We start from the raw sequence: 19,336 nt of genomic DNA, 5'->3' as shown, positions 1-19,336 counted from the left end.
TTTTTTAAGATTTATTTATGCATACAGAACTGGCCAGAGGTGCAGGGGCAGTGAGAGAACTCACCAGACAGAGTAGGGAGCAGAACAGGCAGATCTACTGAAGGGAGCAGTGGGTGGGTCAGGAGAGGTCTGGCATACCATGTGGTCACCTCCGGGGCAGGCGGGGATCAAACTCATGTGGAAGTGGCTTTAGCTTCTTAGTGCTGTGCTTTAACCTGCTGTGCCAACAGGGAGAGCCCAGGATACATCTGTTTTAATAAAATCACAAAAGAAGTACACCTGTCCCTATAGTTTACATCTCATTAGGGGCATGTGGAAACTAAATTAATAATGACAGTCAGTTAGTTAATAATATGTTTAAAAGTGACATCTAGTGGGGGAAAGGAAAATACAACAGTATAAAAAGTAAGAAAAGCAAGGGGGTGGGCATTTTTTACATGCAGTAATCAAGTATATGACTTAGGTCATATTTAAGCTGATTTAGGTAAGTGTGAGAGAGGTAGCAATTGTCAAGAACTCAGCTGAGCTAGAGTGTATGTTGCCTGGTGTTGGAGTAAACATATAAAGACATGATCAAAATCAAGAGAAACAAAAAGCAAAGTAATAGTCAAACCTTCAATCACTTACTGCAATATTTTAAGCACGAGGGTAAACTGGAGAAGGAAGTAGCTCCCTCCAGTCCTTTTCTGTAGACTAGAATTAGTCAGGGGCCAGGTGGATAAACACAGGCACAAGGGGATTATTACTGTCAGGGGAACAATAGGCTGAACAATAGGCTTTTCCAGTTTTATGAATCTGGGGGATAGGCAGGAAGATCCACAAAAGAAAAGTACTGAGCAATGAGTCAGAGTGGAGCCTTCCTCTTTTCTACTTGAGGTTTCTGAGTAAAAGATCTGCTAAGTGCCCTGATGCAGAGGCCTTTAAAGGAGGTGCCTAAGGTAAGAAGCAGGTGTGTGTAATACCAGTGCTGGAAGGAGGGGCTGAGCCCTGGAAACTGCAGTGTGTTAGCTGTTTCCTGGGCTGGGCTGGCAGCTTTGGCCTGGGAAGCCTACGTGAACACCTAATTACCTGTGTTAATGGCTAAAAAATTACAGATTTTAGGAAGGAGTTAGACTTCTATACAAGGTGGATATCTGAGGAAAGAACATTAGAAACTGAAGTATCAGACAGGATAAGGGCCCCAAAGTGGGAGAATATATGTCATGTTTGAGGAATAGCACAAGAGGCCAGAATTACTGGAGAGGGGAAAGTAGTAGAGAACAGAGAATGTCAGTAATAAAAGATACTCATGCCAAACTTGGTGAGCTTTTTAAACTCTGAGTAAAATATGGAGATGTGGACCATATTGAACAATGATAAAATAAATAAATGATTGAATGTGATTTGTTTTTACAATTGTTCCATGATTGTTCATTAAAGCCCATGTATTCTTGGCTTATTGAATGTAGAGCTCTATATATCTAAGTGCTAAGGTTGTAGCTCTTTCTTTTCTGCTGTATATATTTTCATTCTATAACATTTTCATGCCTTTATATGCTTATTGTATATAACATGTTAGGTCTTAAAAAACTTTATAGCTCTCAACAGTTACTAGTAACAATTATAACTTAACAACCTTCTATTTTACTCTTTTCGTTTTGTTTTCTTTTTCTACTTTTCTTAAAAATTTTTAATTTATTAAACATTAAAAAATGTATTTCCATTATTTATTTAATAACTAGTTTTCTTACGAAATGATACCTACAACTTGATTTAGTTAACATTCAGTTACTAAAGAGTAAAATTCAGTTACTGAAAATGGCCTTGTCTTAAACTCATCTTTATTATTTTTCAACTCTTTTCTCATTTTACTGGGATTTATCAACCCTTCTGTAGATGTGAACTACATTAAATCTATTTGCCAACACTATTTAAACTTACAACCCATTACTTAGTACAATGCTGTCAAGTGACAAGCCATCTCTGAGTTTATAGCAGTTTAGCCTAGCAATGCAAAGTTAGAGCAGTATTGAAAGAGATTTTTTAAAAATTTATTTTAGATCTATTCTGATGGCTTTATTAAAATGATATAGATCTTTGTGATGTAATTTTTTTAAATAAATACATTCAATATATATATATTTTAGTGTATCCCCTTTTGGCCAGTGGATGCTTGTAGTAAGCTTCTTATTCAAGTTGAAGGAAGTGAAGACCCTCCCCAAAAGATATATTTTAATAAGCAAGAAAATTGTATTTTATTGCGTCTGAATGATGAGGTAAGCAATGTATTTGTGTGAGTAGAGATGTTAATATGCTATATGCTACTAATATTCTTAAGTATATTTTGAAAATTATCTGATTATTTTTGCTTTTGTTAAAAATGAACTAGTATTTTATGAAAAGGGAAAAGCACTAAGAGGAAATAGAAGACTGGAAACAATTTGTTATACAGAAAGCTAATTGCAGTGCCTAGAATACTAGTATAAGCCACATCTGGATATAATATATATAATAATAGTACCTACATTGATGGTTTTCCAGACTTGAAGAATAAAATTCTGAATTTAAAAAATAAAAATGTATTAAGTTATGGAGTTTATTAAACTTAAATATACTTTGGGTCATATTAAAGAATTTTTTTTTTTCTAGCTTGGAGGTATTATAGCAGAAGTTAATTTGGCTGAGCATTCAACAGTGATTAAATTTTCAGATTATCATGATGGAGCTGCTACATTTCTGTTAATAAATGACACTACGAATAATGATATTCAGTATCGCCAAAGGTATGAAGATTACTACAAATTCAGTATCCTCTGATTTTAGCAGAGTATAGGTGATGAAATATTATTTTTATGATGATTTCTTAAGAATATAAGCAGTTTGGAAGGAGGGAGGGAGGAATGTGGGGAACTCTGGTGATGACAGACACACAAAGTGGAGAAAGGAGGAAGTAAACATTGTTCTAATTTTTTTTTAAATTAAAAAGAATATAAGCACTGTTAATGGCTTAGGGACTATGCATGGTTTCAGGCATCCAGTGGGATCATAGTACATATTCCCCTCAGACAAGTTGGGAACTATTTTAAATATTCCTCTATTGTTGAGAATTTTATACTCTTAGTAAGATCTTAATACATTTGTGTTATTTATACTTTGTGATTCTTTGCTGTGTCTTATAAGGAAAAAATTTCAGTCTGCTCAATCAGAACTACTACAAATCTCAGCTAATGGAATACAATTAATAAGGCATTATTGTATTTTTTTCTTAGTCATATACTTGACCTTAGTTTACACATATTGTTACTACTTATATCAGCTCTCTCAAGGAAAATGAAGATTCCCTTCCTCCTGGAAAAGCAGTCTTTTATACATGGGCTGATCCAGTGGGTTCTAGAAAGTTGAAGTGGATATGTGGAAAAAGCCATGGTGAAGTAACACAAAAGGATGTAAGTACTGGACTGCTTATTATGTTTTTTTTTTTTTTTTAAGATTTATTTATTTGTGCACACAGAACTGGGGTATAAGCCAGAGATGCAGGTGCATTGAGAGAATTCACCAGAGACAGAGCAGGGAACAAAATAGGCAGATCAATGAAGTACACTGCTAAGGGGACTATCCCAGGAGACAGGAGAGATCTGGTGTACCATGTGGGTCACCTCCCTGGCTGGTTATTGTACTGGTGCTGAAGCGGCTCTGGCTAGCTTCATAGTGCTTCACTTCAATGCGTTCAACCACCAGGGAGGACCCTATTGTGATGTTCTAAGGAGCAGTTATTTTTTTTTTATTTTTTATTTTTATTTATTTTTATTTTTTAAAGATTTGTTTATTTATTCATACAGAAGTGGAGTACAGGCCACAGATGTGGAGGGTGATAGGATTCACCAGAGACAGAGCGGGGAGCAGAACAGGCAGATCAACGAAGTACACTGCTGAGGGGAGCAGCGGGCGGGTCAGGAGAGGTCTGCCACACCATGTGGTCACCTCCGGGGCAGGCAGGGATCAAACTCATGCGGAAGTGGCTTTAGCTTCTCAGTGCTGTGCTTTAACCTGCTGCGCCACCAGGGAGGGCCTGGAGCAGTTATTTTAAGGTGTTCTTTTCAGCCCTACTAATTTTAAGCCTAATTTTAAAAGCATTATTTAATCACAAATGTTTAAAACCAGAAGTAGTTTTATTTGTCTGTATTGTTATTTGCTTTTCCTGTGTTATGAAGGGTGAACTATACTTACAGAAGTGCTCCAGCATTCACTTCATTAACAGGTATATTCTGTGCATCGGCTGACATTTTAGGTATCTTTAGCTGCTGTGAGGACCATTTAAGTAATCCACCCATAAAGAATTTATTTCTAGGTGGCATGGTATTATTGATTTGTTTTTAAAACATATGAAACTATATGTATATATGAATTACATACATACGATGGATAATATAATCCATAATCAATATTAATAAAGATCCAAATGACTTTGGAAACTTTTCTTTTCAAAATACAGCTTAATTTGACTCATATTCTGTGTTTTCTTAATATTAGTGATTTCTTTTTATCAGTAGATCAGTGGCTCTTATTCCATTTTAGAAGAGAAAAATGCATTTCATTGTTAAATATATCTTTGTTATAGTTTTTTTTTTTTTTTAAAGATTTATTTATACATACAGAATTGGGGTAGAGGCCAGATGTTCAGGGGGTAAAAGGATTCACCAGAGAGAGTGGGGAGCAGAACAGGCAGGCGTACTGAAATAACACTGCTGAGGGTATTTGTAAGCTGGTCCAGAGAGTTCTGCCACGCCATGTGGGTCACCTCCTTGGCTTGGGATTAAACGTGTGCTGCAGTAGCTTTGACAGCTTCATAGTACTGTGCTTTTAACCCACTGTGCCATGGGGGAGGACCCTGTTAGAGGTTTTTGTAAAAATACATACTCTGTATCAAATTAAGGAAATTGATTTCTGCTCCTGATTTGTAAAAGTATATTGTGTTGGTGTATGCATACTGAAATTTCATGCTTTTTCAATTTATTCAAGTTATTATATTACATTTAAACTTAGTTGTAAAAATAAATTATGTGACTTTTTTTTTCCAGTTTTAGACCAACCATGTATTTTTGAAATTGACTCTAGATTTTAAGACTTTTGTGTGTATTTTTCATGAGTGAAATGGGACTATAACTTTCCTCTATTCTAATGACTTTAACAGATTTTGATATTAAGCTCATGGTACCCTCTAAAATATATTGGGAAATACTTAAGATGTTACAGTTTTCAAAATAGATTGTTATGAAATTGTTGTGATTTATTTCTAGAATGTTTGTTAGAATTCACCAAGGAAACCAAATCATCTGTAGCCTGCAGTTGTCTTTGTATGAAGATTTTAAATTATGAATTCTATTTTATTATATATAGGACAATTCATTCTTTTTTTTTGATAAAGAATGAACATGTTTATTTTATCTGATTTTTAAATATATGGTGACATAAAAAATGACAATCTTTTTATTGTAATATCTGTAGTGATGTACTGTTTTTATTCCTGACTTTGAAGATGTGTGCCGCCTTTTTCATTTATAAATTTTGGTAGCAGTTTAGTTTTATTAGTTTTTTTCCCATCAAAAATCCATTGTTTTGCTTTGTAGGAGAATATTCGTTTTCACTAATTTCTTGCTTTAATTTATACTATATTCTGCCTTTTTTCATTTCAGGTTTTCTTCTAAATTGCTGCACATCATAAAGTATTGTCTGCTCCAGCAGACTTTTAATTAATGTTACTAAAGGTTTAAAATAAAAGAACAAGTGATAATTGATTTTATTTTTTCAAAAATTTATTTATGCATACAGAACTGGGGGGTACAAGCGAGAGGTGTGGGAGGTGAGAGGGTTCACCGGAGACAGAGTGAAGAGCAGGACAGATTGGCTAAAATACACAGCTTAGGGGAGCAGCAGGAAGGACAGGAAAGGTCTGCTGGTCCATGTGGTTCATCTGCCTGGCTGCATATCCTATTGAACTCCTGCTGCAGTGGCTTCGGAGAGCTTCACAGTGCTGTGTTTTAACTCATTGTGCCACCAGTGAGGGCCCTGACCATTAATATTTTTATAACAGTAGTCATAGCGAACATCATATGATTTTAATGATGTAAATTTTCAAATACCATACATATTCATTTAATTGCCAACTTTGCAAAATAGGTATCATTGTTCTCATTTTTCAAATTCATGTTTGTTGGGGCTAAACTGATTTCTTATTTTTGGATGTTTTTCTTTTAGGATATGATGACACCTATAAATTTGGGGGAAAAGACCATTTATTTAGTTTCATTCTTTGAAGGCTTACAGCGCATTATTTTATTCACTGAAGATCCAAGAGTATTTAGAGTTACATATGAAAGTGAGAAAGCAGAGTTAGCAGAACTAGAAATTGTATTGGCATTACAAGATGTTGGAATTTCACTAGTCAACAATTACACAAAGCAAGAAGTAGCCTACATTGGCATTACAAGGTTAGATGCATTAAAATTTTAATAGATTTAAATGATGATCTTTAAATCACTAAGAATAGTAATTGTAATATCTTAGCCCTCCTCTTTGTTTTATGATTTCAAATTCTGCATATATGCCATGAAATTATCTTCAACCAGACATTTGTCCTGAATTCCAGACTTACATATTCATCTACCCATACAATATCTCTACTCCTATTTCTAAGAGACTTTTATGTATAAAGCCAGACTTCTAATCTCTTTCACCAAACCTACTTCACCACTAGTGTAAAGGACAACTACTTCCTCTTTGTGTAACATCCTACATCTAATCTATCTAAAAGTTCCTTGCCGGTTCTGCCATCCTAACATTCATAGAATCTAACCCCTTTTCACAACCTTTTTTAGCAGAGCATTTGCTGTTTGTCTCCTGACTTCCTGTATTAAATTCAATAAAGAATTGAAATTAGGAATGAAATTTCCTTATCTTCATCCCTTTTTTTGCTTTCCCTTCATCCCAGGACATAGTTCATTGTTCATAAAGCTTAAGGTTGATCATGTCACTGCCTCATAATCTTTATTGGTTCCTTATGTCAGAATAAAATTCAGCCTTTGCCAGGCACTGCAAGAGTTTACATTATTTTACCTTCCTCTGTCTTCAGTTATCTTCTGTTCTTAATGCGTCCAAGCATCTTAGTCTCCTTTGCCTTTCATTATAGTTCTAGGTGTGCTCTGTTTTGGAGATTCTGCTCTTGATGTTCACTCTCCCTGAGCTACTCATATTGTCTGCTGGATAATTCCCTCATCTCTTTAAATTTGCTAAAATCTTACCTCTGTGAGGTCTCTGTTGAGCACTCTGTTTTAATATTTAGCCCCTACCATATTGCACATCCCAGTACCCCAGATCTGCCTTACCCTGATTACTTTCTGTTTCCAAGTTATTTTCACCTCACTATGTAGTAATATATACTAACATAATTACCACTTAATGCCCTTCATTCTTCTGCTAAAATAAAGCTCTAGAATGACAAAATGTTTCTCAGCCACTTACAATAGTGCCTGAAGAGGAGTTTAATAAGTATCAGCTGAATGAATTCATGTTTTTGAATTTGTGATCTGCTTGTTTATAATTGAGGATATGTAAAAGAATTTGTGATCTGTTTGTTTATAATTGAGGATATGTAAAAATTTTATTAGAATAGTAATTACATCGAATAAGCCAGTTAAAATGAAAATGTTAAAAATCTGTGCTATGGTATTTGCTTTTACATGTAAGTTCTGACGTGGTTTGGGAGACCAAGCCCAAGAAGAAGTCAAGATGGAAGCCAATGAGTATAAAGCACACTGAGAAATTAGAGAAAGAATTTAAAGAATATACCGAATCTTCGCCTTCAGAAGATAAGGTTGTTGAATTGGACACCAATACTCCGGTAATACTTTTAATTACTGATAGAAAGTTTTAATTTTTATCTTGTATCTGAAAAAAATCAGTAATGAATGTTTTTAAAAAGTCTGTTTTCCTTAAAAAATAAATTGAACACAATTCTAAGATACATGCTTTATATAAAACACTCTAAGGAGGTACTTACTAACCCAGTTTTCTTTTAAGATATGAATGATCTGTTTGGGTTAACAGGAAATCAATCACTTAGTGATTCATTGATTTTATCTTAAAATTTTTTCTGTAACGCTTCATTTTTTGTTTTATTGTGGACATAGAAATGATACAACTGAGCTGAAGGATTATAAATTTGTAAATGTTATGCATTTCCAATTTTTTAGCCTTATTAGTACAAATTTTAAACTTTTTTTCAATTAAAAATAAAGAATAATCCGTGCTTTTTTGTTTGGGGGGGGCATATTTTTTTAGGTTCGCTTCACACCAAGTGGTACTAACATGAAAATTCTGCAACCACATGTAATAGCTATACGTAGAAATTATCTTCCAGCATTAAATGTAGAATATAGCACATCTGCACATCAGTCATCATTTAGAGTTCAAATTTACAGAATACAGGTGAGTCTGACAATATAGTCAAATTATATTCTAACAATAAACCAAATTTATTCCAGAAGTCTATTTTATGTACTTAGATTCTGTATTAGGCTAGATTTTTTTATTTCTACTTCTCAAATTCTGTTACTCTAATCAGGTATGTAATTAATATACCAACCTGTTTTTTATTTTCTTAGATCCAAAATCAGATTCATGGTGCTATATTTCCATTTGTGTTTTATCCTATTAAACCTCCCAAATCAGTCACCATGGACTCAGGTTTGTATTTTTAGATTGCTATTGAAGTGTTTGTATTTACTGTTTTTTTTTTTAATTTTACTGTAAAATGTGAAATGAAATTATTCTCAAATGTAATTTCCGAAGAATCATTGAAAAATAGCTTGAAAATGGATCAGCAAGTACTCAACAAAACTAAGTGAAATACAAAGACTAAACTAATTAGTGACATAAATTTACGGTCTTCAAAATAATATATTTTTTTAAAGATTTGTTTATACATACAGAACTGGGGTACAGTTCAGATGTGTGTGGGCGAGAGGACTCACCAGAGACAGAGTGGGGAGCAGGACAGACATATTGACGAAGTACACTGCAGAGGGGAGCAGCAGGGGAGACAGGAGATGTCTGCTGTGCCATGTGGGTCACCTCCCTGGCTGGGGATTGAACTAGCGCTGCAGTGGCTGTTCGAGCCTCGTAGTGCTATGCTTTAACCCTCTGTGCCACCAGGAAAGGCCTGAAATAATAATTAAAAAAAAAAAAAAAGGCTAACTTATAAACCTTCACAAATTGAACCCTTTATTTAAAAGTCACTGGGAATTGTTCAAATAATGTTTTCTAACCAGGGAAACTCTCCTATATTCTCCAGATGATAACTGTCAAGCTCTTTCTCATCCCTCTTTTTCCCTTTTTTTGTTACCCAACTTCCCCCACTTTCTCTTTCCACCTCACTTTATTCCCTTTCCTTCATTCCCCTTTCACGTCTATTGTCACCCTGACCTCACACCACATTCATAATTTGCTTGAAAACAACATTACTACTATCACCTCCCCAAATACCCTTCAACCTTATGTGGGGCACGACCCTGAAATTGCTACCTTCACAAAGTTTCTTTGGTCATTCTCATGGAGTAAATACAAATAATTTTTTAAATCTCTCTAAAATAAAATTGTTACAGATCTTGCAAATAACCATAATTTTTATGACATTCATAATTTAGTCAGTGATTCAGTTGTCCTTTGTGCTGTGTATTTAAATATTAAGTTGCTTAGTTTTTACTTGACCTATCAATGCATTAATCATATTTATTATTCTTTGCAGCTCCAAAACCATTTACAGATGTCAGTATTGTCATGAGATCTGCAGGGCACTCCCAGATATCACGTATTAAGTAAGTGCCCTAATACAACCCTTATGTGTTTATTGAATAATATTAAGTATGAACTCATTGTACTTAATAGTAATTTGAGTATAAAATACTAACTGCTAAGGTCATTTTAAAAATTAGTGCAGAGCCTTCTTAGAGAAAGCGCTAAATGAAATGTGCCTAGGTATTAACAACAGATATTTGTAAACTGTGGGCATTTTCTTTTCCATTTGTTGTCTATAGTTCCTGAATATTATTTTAGAATCATGAAAAAAATGTTTTCAAAATTATTTCCCAGGCAGTCTAGTAAAATGAAATTGATAGAAACATCCACATATATATTATACTCCTATTTCATGTTTTCTCCATCCTATCAACCAAGATAAACATTATCTTTATTGCCTTCTCTTTTTAAAATATAGTCTTTTTTGTGCCTATACACCATGCTTCTCAGTTTTCCCTTCCTAGCTTTAACAAAATGGGTTCAATATGCAGATCTGATGCTGGGGTTTGCTTTTTTTCATTCAGCTTTTTTACTAAAATCAATTTTGTATAGTAAGGGTTTTTTTTTTTTTTTTTTTACGATTTACTTATGCATACAGAACTGGGGTACAGGCCAGAGGAGCAGGGGCAGTGAGAAGATTGACCAGATACAGAGTTGGAGCAGAACAGGCAGATCCAGGAAGTACACTGCTGAGGGGAGTGGTGGCAAGACAGGAGATGTCTGCTGTGCCATGTGGGTCACCTCCGGGGTCAGGGATTGAACTTGCAATTTAGCTGTTGCTAACTTGCAGTGCTGCTTCCTAACCCATTGTGCACCAGGGAGGGCTATAAGAGTTTTTTTTTATCACTAATACATAATATCCTATGCTATGACTAAAGACCACAATTTATTTATCAATTTCCTCCTAAGGCATTTTCTTATTTCTTAGTTTTTTTGATATTATGAAAAGTGTTACCGTGACAATTTTTACTTTATCTAGAAAGTTCTGAGTTTCAACATTCTGATTATTTAACACTTTTTCCCTCATCTAATTTTACTAATGCAGTTAATTGATTTTTAAATGTATTCTGCTTTGCAAAAACAGGTATTTCAAAGTGTTGATCCAAGAAATGGATCTCAGGTTAGATCTTGGATTTGTATATGCTCTCGCAGAACTGATGACAGAAGAAGTGGTATCAGAAAACACAGAGGTAATAACAATATTAGTGTTGATGGGAAAGATTAGGGACAGGAGAGCATAAAATACTATCACAGTTTCTTAACGGGAATAAAGTGGTCTTGTGTCATTTGAAAAACATTTAAAACAATTTTTTTTTTATGCTGCTGAGTACATTGATCAGAAGTTACGTTTTCAGATTACAGAAATTGGAAACAAGACAAGTTAAAATAGCTTCTTTTAAGATTAGTAAGATCCAGGAAAGGTTTTAGGCCAATGGTAGAGGAAGAAGAGGATAATCATGTTAATGTCATTGCTTTTCCTATTTTGTTTTCATTAATTAAACAATAGGTCATAAATGAATATTTGATATGAGAAGGAATAAAGCAAATGAAAAGTATCACTTTATGACAGGCTATAAAATTAGTGATAGGGTGGATCAGATATAGTCTCCTTTTTTTTCAGGTGTAGTTACTGACCTTTATTCAGTTGGTTTTAAATACTCTATATGATTCAGAGGATCACAGGTTTTCAAATGTATATCGCCATCTGTACACACCAGAAAAGCACCAGTCGTTCTCTAAGATAGTTCAGAGGGTCTCCACCTCCCCTGTATTAGCATCTGTACAGTCAGACTTATAAGGATTGTTAATGGTTTGGCTCTGTCTGACTCTTTTTATTTTCTCTGTATTCCACATATAAATGAAACTGTCCAGTATTTGTCTTTCTCCCTCTGGCATATTTTGCCATAGAAAGAATTCTGAAGATGAGGACGAACGACATGAATAAGACAAAGCAAATGTAATGTTTTCCTTTCAGTAACAGTTATTGATATGTAATCCATCTCTCTTACATTTTATACATGCAAAGTATACAGTTTGATAGTTGTTAAGAATATTTGCAGAGTTGTACATCCATCACCTAATTCCAAAACATTTTCATCATCCACAGCAAAAACTCCTCTAGCCCCTGCTACCACTGTTCAAATCAAGCACCACTTAACATTTCTATCAACAGAGTGGGCAACATATAGGATAGTGTTCGCAACAAGATAGCCCATATAGTTTAGACTATACCATGTCACCTAAGGTTTGTGTAATTATACTCTGATTTTCATATAATGACAATATTCCCTAATTGGTTAATGAAAAATGCCTAAATGTTGTAGGTGGACAGTGATTATATCTTACAAAACACATAAGTATTGCTTTCTTGGACTAGTGATCACTTGGATATAATCTAGTCACCTGAAGAAAAACTTAGTGTCTTCTAATAGATTCTTTAGAAACAGAACATATGCTTATCAGATGTTTCCTAGCAATAGTAATTTTAGTTTTCCTTCTAAGACAGTAAATTTCTAATCATGAACAGAGTTGAATCTGAATAGGTTAGAGGAGTGTTCTGCATTCGCAAGCTACTGACTTGAATGCCTTTTGCATATATGTCCCCTAAGTTTTTAATATTTTATCTTCCTTTATAGGTTGAACATTTTCATAAAGACATAGAAGCTTTCCAAGAAGATTGTAAAACAGATACATTTGTAGATTCTTCACAAGTCAGTCTCTATGAATACTTTCATATATCTCCTATCAAGGTAGGAGAAAAGCAAGTCATCTATAATATCTTTGGTAATATCGATAATAGTAAATTGACTTGTTTGAGGGAATGTAACATTTAAAGTAGGTTCTAAAATAGTATATAAACTCTTGAAGCTTCACAATTATACATGTAGTAACAAAGGATTAGTCTTTTCAACTTTTTCATTTACTCATAATAGTTTTTCACCATGTGAGAAAGCAAAACCACTTATACCATGTATTAATATGTTTATATCTTCACTTAACATTATGTTCCTAGTTTCCTGTGGACTTATCTGGGGCAGTTTTCAAAATTGTATGTATGATGTGTGTATAAATTTTAAATTAATTTAAAAAGGAACTTTGATTTAAGAATTGAATATTGATTTGAACTATAGGTAAATTATTAATGCAAGATTTCCGGGTTGCATAATAGTGAGGAAAATTATTGTGCAACTATATGTGAACTATACCTCTATATGCATATAGTGCAAAAGTACGTTTTAACAGAATTTTAATTATGTTAATTTCATTCTAGTATTTGAAACATTAATTTTTGAAGATATTTGAGTTATTTTAGCAACTTAGTTTCTAGATTATTAATGTCATTAACAAATACATGAATATTAATATTTTCCTAGGTTATCCAAAACAACTGTACTAAATATGTAACTACCACCCATCACTGAATTAAAATTTTTAAAAAGCTCTTTTGGATTTTAAACTTTCACTTCCCACATGTTTTTGCGTCATCCAAGTAATATTGAAATCCTATTTATACTTTATGAATTTGAAATGAAATTGAATTTTGAATGTCAAACTGTCATTATGAAGAAAATGCTCTAAATATTTCTCTTTATCTCCTAGTTGCATTTAAGTGTTTCACTGAGTACTGGTAAAGAAACCAAAGATTCAGAACAACATGGAGGATTGATTGCAGTTCATTCTTTAAATCTTTTACTGAAGAGCATTGGTGCCACTCTTACGGATGTACAAGATGTAGTTTTTAAGTATGTTTAATAGTCAAAGCTGTTTATTTGATTAAAAGTCCATTTTCACATTTACCTAAATGTCTTATAAGTAAAAAAGTGTACGAAATAAATTGTAGATCAGAGAGAAAATACGATTTTGCTGTTAAATGCAATACAATTTAAGTTCATATTTCCTGCTAACTCCTGCTGATAACAGAATAATTTTTAAGTAATTTTCTTAGGAAGTGGGGACAGAGACCATAAAGTTTATATATATTTAAGACATTCCTGACAGAAGGAGGATTTCATTAGATGAAATAGATCGCAAAGGTATGGTACTTCAGAGAGGTGACTTCAAGTCCTACAGGAGAAAAACAATTCAAACGTGTGACTAGAACAAACTGAATGCTATGATGGGGGAGGTGAAAGGATCAGTTTAAACTTGCAGTCAAGAATTTACATGTTGATGTGAGTCATAATAGAATCTATTATTATAGCTGGCCAAAGAAACAAAGAGTTTCAGTGGAAATGACCTTTTCAGTAGCAGTTGGAACTGTTATTAAGAGCAGTAGTAAGAATCCTTGAGGCTAATAAGATGTAACTCTAAATTTTTGTAACATTAGATAATACACCAAAAAAAGATTTGAAGACATTGGGGGGAAAATGAGATTTCTGCTGTAATATCTGTTAGCATAGAGCTCCCAGTTAACTGGTTTGGGATGTGCTATGGGTGGGTTATAAGTCAGCCCATCTTCATTCCTCAGCTGTCAGCTGATCAGGCAGAACCTGTAGTAACAGAATTCTGACCACTCTTGAGCAACCATTTTTCCCCCTTTATCTCAATGTGTTAAATGTTTTCTATGCAGCATTAATAGGACAGAGTTGAGAACACATCATATCCATAAGTGGGATCCAAGGGGGTCTCTGAATCTCTTAAATAATGTGAAAATAATAACATGAAAATATTCTTAAAGGTTCTATAAGCAGGTTGTAAAAGAGTAAATTTTCTGATTAACATGACAGCATATATTAAAAGGAAATATTTGAAGAAAAATTTTAGAGAAAATAAAACCATTATCAGAAACATTCTGATAAATTCCTACATACTATGTGTGTGTGTGTTTATACATTTATGTTTTCTTCAGGCTTGCTTTTTTTGAACTCAACTATCAGTTCCATACAACATCTGAACTTCAGTCTGAAGTAGTAAGACACTATTCAAAACAGGTATGTCATACTATCTTACAGAGGCACACAGTGTGGCATAGAACGGTGAAAACATAGGTGTGTATTTATACAATTTAGATTTGGGAAGGAAGAGAATAAAGATTTTCAAAGACTTAAAACATGTTTTATTTTCTTAGAATTGTTGAAAGAAATTGAGCTCAATCGCTGTTTCAATTTTTTGTCCTTTTTTTAGGCACTGACAAACCTTTCCTGGATTAGTATGGGCTATATATAAATCTATAAATATTTTCTAAGAATTTCACCACTCTTAAAAAGAGTTGGTATAAGGGAAACTATGAGTAAGAATTTATGAATACAGCAAACTTTCAGTATAATTGAGTTGTTGACCCAGCTAGATAAATTATGTTAATAGATTTACTCGGTAAATTCAAAGCATCTCAGACAGCTGTTGCAAAATAGACAGATCACTGAGCATGAATCAGAAAATCAGGAGTTAAATCCTAGTTTGCCATTTACTCACTCTGTGACCCAGAGCATTATTTATCCATGTTTCTCTGGTGTGGTGCCCGCCCTGGTGGTGCAAGGGATCACAGCGCAGCACTATGAAGCCACTGCAGTACGAGTTTGATCCCCAGCCAGAGAGGTGACCCCTATGGTATAGCAGACCTCACCTGTCTCACCCGCTGCTCCCCTTAGCAGTGCATTTCAGTCAGTCCACCTATTTTGTTCCCCACTCTGGTGAATCCTCTCACCTCCACACCTCTGGCCTGTACCCCAGTTTCTTGTATGCAGAAATAAAAAGATAAATCTTTTTTTAAAAATGGGGCCATATTTCTCTGGCATATGAAATGATGGTGGTAATACAAGTATCACACATTGTTATAAAAGTGAAAGAATATGAATATTCTGAAGCTTCATGTAAATGTTATTTTGCAAGTATAGCAATATTGTAATACTAAATTGCCTCTTAAAATTAAGAATAGTGATGAATAAGGTGAAGGAAATGTGGGTTAGGTATTGAAAATGGTGGTAAGGGTGTTAATGGGAAAAGACTGTTCTAAGTGAAAAAACACTGTCTTATTCTAAATTGATTTAATGCTCATATTTCATTTTTAGGCCATTAAACAGATGTATGTACTTATTCTTGGACTTGAAGTTTTGGGAAATCCCTTTGGTTTGATTAGAGAATTTTCTGAAGGTGTAGAAGCATTTTTTTATGAACCTTATCAGGTAAAACGGCTACTCTGTCTTGTATTACAGTAATACATTTGAATAGATAATGCATTGTAAGTTTTACCTTGAGTTGTAGGACAAGTAAATTTTGGGAGACACAATAAAGGACATAAAATGTTTTTGCAGTAAACAGAGGTAAGAGGAGTTGAAAAATTTATGGAGAAATTTTTACCTTTTTTCTCAAAATTTAAACCTAAGAATTTGCTTAGAGGTACTGAATTTTAAGGGTTCTATAAGAATATTAAAGGGAGATAAATTTCACACTTGGCTAACAGGAATAGCAACAAAGCAGGTGATTTTGCTTTTCAGAATAGTGTGAGAGCAAAAATAACTGCAAGCTGACATTCCATAGAAGTCTTAGTAATGGCAAAAATTAATGATTGTTCTGTTCCAAAACATCCAAACCCTCCCATTCCCACTTAACACGTGTAATGAAAAACTAAAACAAGTATCTGTTTTACACACTGGAATTAAAATCATTAGAAATATTAAGAATTAAAGTAGTTTGTGCTTACCTTTTCCTCACATAATTTACAATGTGGAGCAACTTTTTTTTTTTTGGTATGCATTAGTAAATAATCATATTGCTTTATAAGTTGGAGTCAACTTCCAATATTTTGTCCTTTGTAGTTTCAATGTTGAAATAGCTCTTGGAGAATTCAGTTAATGTAAAGTTTATTAGCTGGTATCACTTTCTTAAGGCATTTTTTTTCTTTTTTGTCATTTTTATTAATATCAGTAAGTTAATTTTTTAATGTAAATATAACATCATCATCTCCATTATTATTTGACTCCTTAGGGAGCCATCCAGGGTCCTGAAGAGTTTGTGGAGGGCATGGCACTAGGACTAAAGGCACTAGTTGGTGGAGCTGTTGGTAAGAATGCCTAAGTGGTGTGACTGTGCTTTTAGATAATCTATTTACTGTTATTAAAAAGTTGATAATTTCTGTAGGTGGATTAGCTGGTGCTGCCTCCAAAATCACCAATGCTATGGCTAAGGGGGTAGCAGCTATGACTATGGATGAAGATTACCAACAGAAGAGAAGAGAAGCCATGAATAAGCAACCAGCTGGCCTTAGAGAAGGCATCACTCGTGGAGGGAAAGGCCTAGTTTCTGTAAGAAATTTTTCAGGGTTGTGAACATTTCAGAGAATATCTTAAAACCCCTATTCTGTGAATAAACACACACACACACACCCCTTACTCCCTCAAGTATTTGAATTTGGAAAAGCAGTATATAAAATATGTTAATAGCTTCTAACATAATTTTGTTTAAATGAAATACCTTAGCAATATGTTAATTTTTAATGTAATCTTGAAAGAATTCTGTATTTTACTGTAAGTCATATTTGATTCTTCATTATGAACGTATTGTAAATTTTCACTGTCCTTTCCTCTAGGGTTTTGTAAGTGGCATAACAGGAATCGTTACCAAGCCAATCAAAGGCAAGTATAGTAGTTCCTTGGATTATATGTATATCAAGTCTTTCACAGTTGATTCTATTTTGATTCTTACTACATTTGTTTAAAACTGTCTTTTGGCTTTTAGGAGCTCAAAAAGAAGGGGCAACTGGTTTCTTTAAAGGCGTTGGGAAAGGTTTGGTTGGAGCAGTGGCAAGGCCAACTGGAGGCATCATAGACATGGCTAGCAGCACGTTTCAGGGAATAAAAAGGTAAATATAAAAAGTGAGTAAAATACTTAAAACACAAGAAATAAATATGTTGATTAGATTAAGTCACTTGGTTATGAACCCTACAATGCCCAGTTGCATATCCTCTAAATTCTTTTGATCCTTAAGTTGTTGCCATTATTTCAACTTTACAAAGCTCTCTTTTATCATTTGCTTCCAAAGTCTTAGTAAGAAAGGCTTGTCAGATAAAGAAAGATTTTCAGTTCTCTTGATTGAAATACATTACAATAGTATAATGCTATATTTCAGTTACAAAAACAGCAAATTAATATTCTGATCACCTTTTTGGAGAAATAAAGTATAGCAATTTTATATCCTAGCTCAAACTCTGCTTGTGTTCACCCTTTGTATAGTCTAATTTTGTTATGAAACTATTGCCTCTATTCTGTTTTACTTCATTCGTTCAAATAACTTTAGGTATGTTTTCTCTTTCTCCATATTTAACTTAAGACTGAGATCTGGTAGTTGAATTGTTGTAACTTTTGTTTGAGAAACTTGAAGCAGTCATAAGTGATTGAATTCAAGGTAATGAGACCTGGTGTTGAAAGTCAGATAGGTGGATATCAGTTTCTTTTTGTATAATACATTCATTCACTTCCTGCTCTGTAGGGATTAGTACTGTCATTGTAAAAAATTCTTCTTGAATCAGTATTTCTGCTGCTTACCATAATTTTATGCTTAATTTAGAGGATGGAAAAATGGCTTCTAATTCTTCTATCTGTAACTTTAATTTCGTGAATAAAATGTGTTGAGTCATAGTCATCCTCATGTAAACTCAAATGCATATGATGTATGACAGTATGCACAAAAAGCACTAAAGAATCCACTAAAAAATTGCTGAAGGCCCTCCCTGGTGGCGCAGCGGGTTAAAGCACTGCACTGAGAAACTAAAGCCACTTCCGCATGAGTTCGATCCCCGCCTGCCCCGGAGGTGACCACATGGCGTGGCAGGCCTCTCCTGACCCGCCCGCTGCTCCCCTCAGCTGTGTACCTCCTCAATCTGCCTGTTCTGCTTCCCGCTCTGTCTCTGGTGAATCCTCTCACCCTTTGCATCTCTGGCCTGTACCCCAGTTCTGTATGAATAAATAAATAAATCTTTAAAAAAACAAAATTGCTGAAAACTTTAAATTTTTCCAGAGAAGTGTCAAAGTACAAATCAGTGTACAAAAGTCTGTTGAGTTCCTTTGTGCAAACAATAGAAGAGAAAGAAATCAAGAGAACAGTTCCTTTGATGAGTACATTTAAAAAGAATTACAGTAGGTATCTAGGAATAAACTTAACAAAGGAGTTAAAAGACCTGTAAAATAAAAGCTGTCAGACTTAAAAAGGATAGTCCCTGCTCATGGATTGGAGGAATTAGAATTGTTAAAATGGCCATCTTACCCCAAAGCAATATATAGATTTAATACATTCCTTATCAAAATTCAGTAGCTCTCTTCAAGGAAATAGAGCAAAAATTACTGAAATATGTACAGAAACACAGAAGACCCAGATAGCCAAAACAGTTCTGAAAACAGAGAACAAAAGATAGTCTACTCCCAGACTTCTTATTTTGTTAATTCTATGTAAACATTAAAAAACCATATAATGTAAGTTAAGCATTAGTATATTGAAAGCAATAATTCATGTGATCACAGAATGAAAAACACTCTTAATGAAGTCTATTGCCCATTTAAGATTTTCAGGAAC

At 34.0% G+C, this 19,336-nt stretch overlaps 1 protein-coding gene across 3 annotated transcripts in view; it reads left to right on the top strand.

Moving 5' to 3' along the window:
- VPS13A (vacuolar protein sorting 13 homolog A (S. cerevisiae)) overlaps positions 1 to 19,336 on the top strand; it is a 159,579-nt gene that overhangs the window by 116,128 nt on the left and 24,115 nt on the right. For all 3 annotated transcript variants that reach the window (XM_004677556.2, XM_004677558.2, XM_004677559.2), the window contains exons 51-67: positions 2,127 to 2,255; positions 2,629 to 2,762; positions 3,296 to 3,425; positions 6,235 to 6,467; positions 7,723 to 7,876; positions 8,317 to 8,463; positions 8,640 to 8,721; positions 9,782 to 9,851; positions 10,916 to 11,021; positions 12,468 to 12,581; positions 13,432 to 13,574; positions 14,681 to 14,762; positions 15,840 to 15,953; positions 16,756 to 16,831; positions 16,909 to 17,072; positions 17,357 to 17,402; positions 17,506 to 17,629. In XM_004677556.2, coding sequence (XP_004677613.1) covers positions 2,127 to 2,255; positions 2,629 to 2,762; positions 3,296 to 3,425; positions 6,235 to 6,467; positions 7,723 to 7,876; positions 8,317 to 8,463; positions 8,640 to 8,721; positions 9,782 to 9,851; positions 10,916 to 11,021; positions 12,468 to 12,581; positions 13,432 to 13,574; positions 14,681 to 14,762; positions 15,840 to 15,953; positions 16,756 to 16,831; positions 16,909 to 17,072; positions 17,357 to 17,402; positions 17,506 to 17,629 — 2,048 coding nt within the window. The remainder of the gene's footprint in view (positions 1 to 2,126; positions 2,256 to 2,628; positions 2,763 to 3,295; positions 3,426 to 6,234; positions 6,468 to 7,722; positions 7,877 to 8,316; positions 8,464 to 8,639; positions 8,722 to 9,781; positions 9,852 to 10,915; positions 11,022 to 12,467; positions 12,582 to 13,431; positions 13,575 to 14,680; positions 14,763 to 15,839; positions 15,954 to 16,755; positions 16,832 to 16,908; positions 17,073 to 17,356; positions 17,403 to 17,505; positions 17,630 to 19,336) is intronic.

Source organism: Condylura cristata, unplaced genomic scaffold (assembly GCF_000260355.1).
Source record: "Condylura cristata isolate star-nosed mole 26May11 unplaced genomic scaffold, ConCri1.0 scaffold00006, whole genome shotgun sequence".
Taxonomy (NCBI): Eukaryota; Metazoa; Chordata; class Mammalia; order Eulipotyphla; family Talpidae; genus Condylura; species Condylura cristata.
This window is presented reverse-complemented; position numbering and strand designations above follow the sequence as displayed.